Source organism: Zonotrichia leucophrys, chromosome 11 (assembly GCF_028769735.1).
Source record: "Zonotrichia leucophrys gambelii isolate GWCS_2022_RI chromosome 11, RI_Zleu_2.0, whole genome shotgun sequence".
NCBI classification, from domain to species: Eukaryota; Metazoa; Chordata; class Aves; order Passeriformes; family Passerellidae; genus Zonotrichia; species Zonotrichia leucophrys.
Genome location: NC_088181.1, coordinates 1,497,573 through 1,505,202, shown reverse-complemented (window position 1 = coordinate 1,505,202; position 7,630 = coordinate 1,497,573). Strand labels below are relative to the sequence as shown.

At 58.3% G+C, this 7,630-nt stretch overlaps 1 protein-coding gene across 1 annotated transcript; it reads right to left on the bottom strand.

Annotated features, from left to right (window-relative positions):
• Positions 1-826: 826 nt before the first annotated feature.
• Positions 827-4,810, bottom strand: APRT (adenine phosphoribosyltransferase). The gene is made up of 5 exons (XM_064723494.1): positions 4,674-4,810; positions 4,088-4,191; positions 2,995-3,128; positions 2,133-2,211; positions 827-1,862 (listed from the first exon to the last, which is right to left on the bottom strand). The coding sequence occupies exons 1-5, from the start codon at positions 4,751-4,753 to the stop codon at positions 1,720-1,722; spliced, it is 540 nt and encodes a 179-aa protein (XP_064579564.1). The 5' UTR covers positions 4,754-4,810; the 3' UTR covers positions 827-1,719.
• Between the last annotated feature and the right edge of the window lie 2,820 nt (positions 4,811-7,630).

Here is a 7,630-nt window from a genome sequence, read left to right as displayed (position 1 = left end):
GTAAAACCCTTGCGCTCCTCGGAGTAAAACCTCTGCTCTCGAAATAAAACCCTTCTGCTCCTCGGGGTAAAACCCTTGTGCTCCTCGGGGTAAAACCCTTGCGCTCCTCGGGTAAAACCCTTCTGCTCTCGGTAAAAGCCTTCTGCTTCCTCGAATAAAACCCTTTGCTCCTCGGGAAAGTAAAACCCTTCCTGTCCTCGGGGTAAAACCCTTCTCCTTAGGATGAAACCCTTCTCCCACCTGGCAGCCGCCCCTGCCCAGCCTCATCTCCAAGCAGATGACATCAGGGGCTGCTGGCAGGGCCAAGGCAGCGTCCCCACGTTCCCTGATGTCACCTGCTGGCACGGGCAGGGCTGACGCTGCTTCCCCAGCACGCAGCTGCTTTCCGTGGCTCGCTGGGCTGGAATTGATTTTCCCTCCTCCTCCTCCTCCCCCGCAGCAGGGAGCTGTGAGGTGCTGGCTCCCCTGGGGCAGCCTGGTCACCAGGGAATTGTGTTCCTCGGTGCAAACTGAGCAGCACTGAATGGGCTTTTCAGGAAAAGGGGATGAAATGACACATTTCATGGAATGCTCCTTCCAAGTGGAAGGGCTGGCCGGGAGGTGGCCCCAGGTGCTGGGTGGGGAAGGGGAGCTGAGCTCACCAAGCCTCTGCAGCCAGAGGTGGGTGCAAAGTAAAGAAAAGGTACCTGAATGCTCCCTGGGAAACAATTGCAAGCATTGAGGGATAAGGGAGAGCTCACAGCACAGCCCTGCCCCACTGACCAGCTGAGACACTGCCAGGGGTCATTCATGGCTTCAGCCACTGCAAGAACAGCTCTGAGACAGCTTAGGAAATATAAAAGTACATCAATATTTATTTTACCTGTGAGTCCAGTCCCTGCTGGGCCAGGGACACAGTCCCTGATGGTTTCAGGCTCGTGGAAGTTTTGGCACACAGAGATTTAGCTGTGAGCAAACTGAACCGTGCTGGAGGAAGCATCTCCAAACCCCCTCACTCACCTGAGACCCCTGCAGCACCTCTGCTGTGCCTCACCTGGCACCAACCTCCCACCAGGACAGCCCAGCAGAGGGGAAGCAGCAGCACAGGAGTGGGATGTGGTGCAGGACAGGGGGAATTGTGCTGAACAAAAGGTGCCTGTGGCCTCCAGGGAAGGAAAACACTGACTGGGCTCATCCCACAGCAGCACCATCCTGATTTAAGGGCACAGCAGGCACCTCATTCCCCTCAACAAGCACAGCCCTGGTGCAAGAGCAGCTTGTTCTGGTGTGACAGCACAGAGCCCCAGCCCATCCTGAGGTCAGATACAGCAGGATTTGTCCTTTACAGAAATAATTGCTTTTTGCCCATCTCCTGTGTTTCTTTGGGAATTTTTCAGCAGGTTCCTTGGAGGCTGACAGCCCAGCCCAGGGAATGCTGGTGCCCTGTCAGAGCTCTCCTGCCTCAGCAGCAATATTGTCACTTTGGTCTCCTAAAAACCACAGATTCAGAGAAGCTGCATCTTGGTCTCCATCCCCCCCAGTCAATCTGCCTGTTCCTTCTTCCTGAAAGGATGAACTCCAAAAGGGATCATTACACTCAACACAGTGCTTGGGAAATTTAGAATTGAAGAGCTCTGGCCATGCTCAAAACCTGTGATTAACCCCATTCCCCCTTCCCCACCCCCTTGTGACAGCCAGAGTCACTGCATACAGCCCCAGATTTGTTCCCAGTGCTCCTCCTCAGTCATACTGCAGCAGGGAGTAGAAAGGGATGGAATTCAGCTTTTCTGACCCTTTCAGGGCTTTCAGCTCGATGATCACCAGGCACTCCAGGATTTCAGCCTTCAGCCTCTTGAGCAGCTCGCAGGCAGCACGCATGGTTCCTGTGGAGGGGAGCAGAAACATCCTCACTGCAGGGGCACCCCAAAGCCAGAGGGTGCAGAGAGGTGTGGATACCCCTGGGAGTGCCCAAAGCCAGGCTGGAGGGGGCTTGGAGCAGCCTGGGCAGGGGTGGGACTGGATGGGATTTACCCAGCCCAGCCATTCCATGCACACAGGGGTACAGGATCACTCGTGCTTCCCTCACCTCCAGATTTATCCCCCCCAGCCATTCCATGATTCCATGCACACAGGATCACACGTGCTTCCCTCACCTCCAGTTGCCAGCAGATCATCCACAATCACCACCTTCTGTCCTGGCTCCACAGCATCGCTCTGGACTTCCAGCTCAGCCTGCAGGGAGCAAAGAGCAGCTTTGGTTTAGTCTGGCCTTGGGGAAAAGCCCCTCAGGAGCTGCTGGTTCATGCTGGAGCACAGAAAAGTCCTTAGAGACATCAGCATAAACACTCAGCACCTAAAATCCCAAAAACCCCCACAAATTCCAGCTACAAGGGAGCGCCACAGGAACACAGAGCAGGGAGGGGATTGCTGGGCCAACCCTCTGGCACACCAAGATCCTGAACTTTCATGGTGTGAGTTATGGTGGAATCTTATCCCAGAGCAGCTCTCCAGCGAGGAAAATCTCCTGTCACGCCCTGGGGAGCTCTGCCTGGAGGCAGATCCAAACTGGCACCTGTTTGGATGTGTCACACGAGCTCAGTTGGCCCAAACAATCCTCGTGGCTTAGGCCAGGCTTTGGGGGCTCTGCTGCTGTTAGTTCCTAGCGGGAGTAGCACAGGCTGAGGCTCAGCCCCCGAGCAGCCGCGGGTTATGGGGCGGGATGGGGGAAGCCATGCAGGGCAGCTCTGACTTACAGCACTTACTGCCAGAGTGGGGACACTCTCCGTGGTCATGCCCCTGGATTCAAGCCAAAGAAAGCCATTTAGCACCAGGTCTGAGCACCACCCCCTGAGAAGAATCACGGCACAGCACCAAACATCACCCATGGGCACAGATGGAGCGACCGCGGCTCGGGGCCGGCTCAGTGCCAGTGCCAGGGCATCAGAACCCAGCCTGGGACCCCCTCCCCACGGGTTCAGCCCCCCTGCCCCCCCCAGGGTGAGCCCCAGGCCTTGCCTTGCCGTATTCCAGGCTGTAGGAGATGGACTCAGTGGCACCAGGCAGTTTCCCCTTTTTCCGCACGGGCACGAAGCCGATGCCCAACCTCTGCGCCAGCGGGGTCCCGATGAGGAACCCCCGCGAGTCCAGGCCTGGGGGCACAGCAGGAACAGCCAATCAGGAATCATTCACCTGGGAAAAGGCCTCCAAGACCATCAAGTCCAACCATTTCCCAGCCAAGGCCACATCCGTGGATTTTTGCAATGGTGACTCCACTGCTGCCCTGGGCAGCCTGTCCCAACACCTCATCACACTCTTAGTGCATTAATATTCCCTCATACCCTACCAAACCCCCCCACCAGGTGCAACCTGAGGCCTTTTCCTCTTGTCCCATCACTCAGATTGGAACCATTTCACTGAGGGAAGGTCTTGGCATAACCCCCCCTGTTTTATCCTCCCATTCTAAAAGCAATTTGCTCTGAGGGTCACTTCTGAGGGCTGAAAACACAGCCCACACTCCTGTGTTTAACACTTCTGGCCCCAAGAGCCCATTTCCCTCCCCTCTGACCCTTTTCCTTAGAGATAAAGGCAGCAGGGCCCTGGTATCAGCCCAGCCACACGAGCAGGAACTCTGCACCTTGGGCAGCCCTCACTTATCTCACCTGGGCCAGGTCTGGTCTGTGCCCCTTTGGCTGTGGCCCAGCCCAAGCTCTGCCTTCCTCTTCCTCAGCACCTGGCCAGGTGAGCTGAGGTGTTCTGGCCACCAAGGCTGTTCATGCTGGCCTGGAAAGGCTCCCTGAGGAAAACCAGCTGGGACAGGGCCTGCCTGCCCTGGGGACAGCGTGGGGACACTGCAGGCTCTGTGTGCCCCCTCCTTTTAACAATGAATTATGCAACTGGCATGGAAGTGTCAAAGGGCACCTGCCACATCCCACACCAGCATTTCAGAAAACCACAGCAGGAGGAAATGCTAAAAACTGTCCTGGTGCTACCTCGTGACAGAGGCCAATGTTCAGGTGATTTCTGTGTCCAGGGCTAGGACATTCCCCAAGGGCCACCCCACACCTCCCACCCGGGACACACTGCTCAGGGCTGTTCAACCAACACTCACCCACAATGAAGTCGATTTTCGGGTAAAGTGCCCTCACATGATCCTCCAGAAGATCAATCAAAGCCCTGAAGGCCACAGGATCCTTCAGCAAGGGGCTGATATCGCTGCAATGAGGGAGGGCAGGGGTGAGGGAACTGCGGGGCTGCTCTGGAAACGCTGAGCCCCTGATCCCAGGGGAGGCTCCCGATCCTGGGGAAGGCCCCTGATCCCAGGGAAGGTTCCTGATCCCAGGGGAGGCTCCCGATCCTGGGGAAGGCCCCTGATCCCAGGGAAGGTTCCTGATCCCAGGGGAAAGTTCCTGAGCTCAGGAGAGGCTCCCGAGCCTGGGGAAGATTCCTGGGCCCAGGGAAGGTTCCTGATCCCCGGGAAGGCCCCGGGGCCCAGGGAAGGCTCCTGCCTGGTGCTGCCGGGGCCAGGGATGGGCAGCGGGGACAGGAGCTGGCAGCGAGATCTCGGCTCGGCTCCAGCTCTGCTCCCATCCCCAGTTCCAGCGCTGGTCCTGCCTCCATCCCCGGCCCCATCCCCTGTCCTGGTTCCAGCCCCAGTTTCCCCCCCGATCCCATCCCCGGTCCCGTCCCGGTCTCACCGGAACAGCACGCCGGGCTCGGGGAAGTCCGGGAAGGGCCGGACGCGGTCGCGCACCCGGCGCAGCCGCTCGTCGCTCATGGCGGCCCCGCCGTGCGCAGCCGCCGCCGCCGCTCCGCTCCCCGCAGGCCGGAACGGGCCGGGAGGGGCGGGACGGGGGCGGCACCGGAGCGGGCGGCACCGGGGCAGGGAGCGGCGGTGACCTGGGGACGGAGGGTGTGGTACCGCGGGGCATGGAGTGTCAGTCCCCCCGGTATTTTGGAGCTCTGGTATCCCGGAGCATTGAGCCCCAGTCCCCCCGGTATCCCGGTGTTGGGAACTCTGGTATGCTGGAGCATGGAGCATCGCCCTCCCCGGGCACACGGAGCTCTGGTATCCCCGTGCACAGAGCCCCAAATTCCCGGTGCAATGAGGTGTGATACTCCAGACATGGAGCTATCCCAGAGCCCCCAGCCCCCCAGGAAGGTCTGGTACCCCAGGACATGAGGCCGATACCCCCAGGTGTGTGGAGCTCTGACACTTCATGTACAGAGCCCAAATCCCCTCGTGCATGGAGCTCTGATAACCCTGGCACATGGAGCTGCAATTCCCTGGTGCATGGAGCCCTGGCACCCTGGCACATGGAGCTGCAATTCCCAGGGGCATGGAGCCCTGGCACGTGGAGCTGTAATTCCCAGGGGCATGGAGCTCTGATAACCCTGGCACATGGAGCTGTGATTCCCAAGGCCATGGAGCCCTGGCACATGGAGCTGCAGTTCTCAGGCGCATGGAGCCCTGGTTCCTTGGCACATGGAGCTTCAATTCCTAGGGAAATGGAGCCCTGATAACCCTGGCACATGGAGCTGCAGTTCCCAGGGGCATGGAGCCCTGGCACAGCAGTGGATGGAGCCCCAGGCTCCCCTCTGAAGAGCTCCCTGCTCCATGTGGAGCTGGATTTCCCTGCCTGGCCCCAGCCTTAGAAAGGAGCTCCCTGCCTTGGGGCTCCATTTGCACCCCATCACCCTGCTCAGCACAACACAGCCAGCAAACTCCCCAGGACTTCACTGTTTCCTGCTTTCCCATCCCTCATCACCTCATGTGAACTCCTGGAGTTGTTCTGTGTTTGTTGAACCCGTTGGTTGGGATGAGGGACAATAACACAGCCCCAGGTCCTGGAGCAACAGCTCCTGGTGTCACCGAGCCCTGGGCAGGGCAGGGAGCTCCCACAGCTCCCATCTCCCATCTCCTGGTGCTGAAGGTTGTTTGGCCATGCAAAATCCACCAAGTGAGTCCAGATCTCCTCTTCCATTAGCAAATACACCTTGGACCTGCTCCAAACCCATCCAGGCATGGCTCACTGTGGAAAGCAGGAGCAGTTGGAGCCTGTATCACCCCTGGCTGAGCTCAGTGCTTGCTGCTGAGAGCTGTGACTGGGAAAACTTCACCCACAGCCTCTGGAGAGCCCCTACCACGGCATGGACACCTTCCACTGTCCCAGGGTGCTCCAAGCCCTGTCCAGCCTGGCTGTGGGCACTTCTCTGGGCACCTGTGCCAGGGCCTGCCCACCCTCACAGGGAGGAATTTCTCTCTAATATCCCATCTAACCCTGCCCTCTGGGGAAGCCATTCCCCCTCACCCTGACCCTTGTCCCCAGTCCCTCTCCAGCTCTCTCAGAGCCCCTCCAGGCGCTGGAAAGAGCCCTCAGGTCCCCCTGGAGCTGCTCAGGCTGCACAACCCCAACTCCTGTTAGGTTAACTCCCTCTGCTGCCAGAGACAGCCCGTGCTCCCTTCACAACCATTCCCCCACAAACCGAGGCTTTCCCTGGACTCAGATGATCTCTCTGGCACCAGAAGAACCCTCCTGGGCAGATGCTGCAGGGCAGCAGAGGGGAGGAAGGACAGGGCTTGCAGGGGAGCCGGGGCTCGCAGCGCTCCCTGCCCCGAGCTGGACGGGCTCCTCTGCTGACCTTACAGCACAGCACTGCACAGGGAGCTCTTCCAGCAACTCCTCTTCTTCCTGGCAGATGGAATTGCTGATGGAATTTATCTGCCTACTCGTGGAAATAAATAAGCAGGAGTTTATTTCCTGGGAAAAAGGATCTTTTCAGCCTGCCAGGCAGCTCTGCTGCTGCCTCTCGCTAACGGAGGGGCCGGAATGGGGGGTCTGTGTCACCCCTGTCCTGTGTGTGACCCCCCCACCATCCCACCCTCACTGCAGGACACTCCACCGCATTTCCCTGGAGGCTGAGGGAGGTTCCCAGGCCCCTCATGCCAACCAAGCCCTGGCAAACCTGGCAGGATGAGCTGCTGAGTGCCCCACTGAGTGCTCCCCTCCTCCTGGATGTGGGATCAGCCTGTCCCCATCAGACTGACTGATCTGAGTCAATCTGTCCCCATCTGCTCTGCTGGGAAGGGCACAGAGGTTACACCAAACTGGACTTGCAGTGACCCAGCTGCCAGAAACCATGGTTAAAAGGCAACATTCCTGAGATTCCTGTTGAGCTCCTCACTTATCCCCCATCCCCAGGGATTCCAACTGCACCCACCAGCACAGACTGGACTGGAACACCCCAAGGAAATCAGTTTTCCCTGTGATTGTTCCACCTTCCAAACAACACTGCCGACTCCTACTGCAATTTCCATCTGCAAAGAACTTTCCTAGGACCCCTTTCCAAATGTGATGTCAAAGGGCTCTGGAATATCACCCGGGAGGTGACTCCACATCCGCTCTGAATGCTCCGTGCCTGGCAGAGGAATCAGCACCTGGAATCTGCATTCCCCCAGGGAACTCTGGCTTTGCTCTTTTCTGGACACCATCAGTGATTTAAAAGTGCCTGGAGATCCTGATAGCAGAGGTGTTATTAGCCAGGGAGCACAGAAGCTGGGAATATAAAAGCCTGGGAACTGACTTTAATCAGCTTAACCAGGCAATTAAAGAGCTGTGCTGAGCCTGGAAGTTTCTGTTCTGTTCAGGATTTT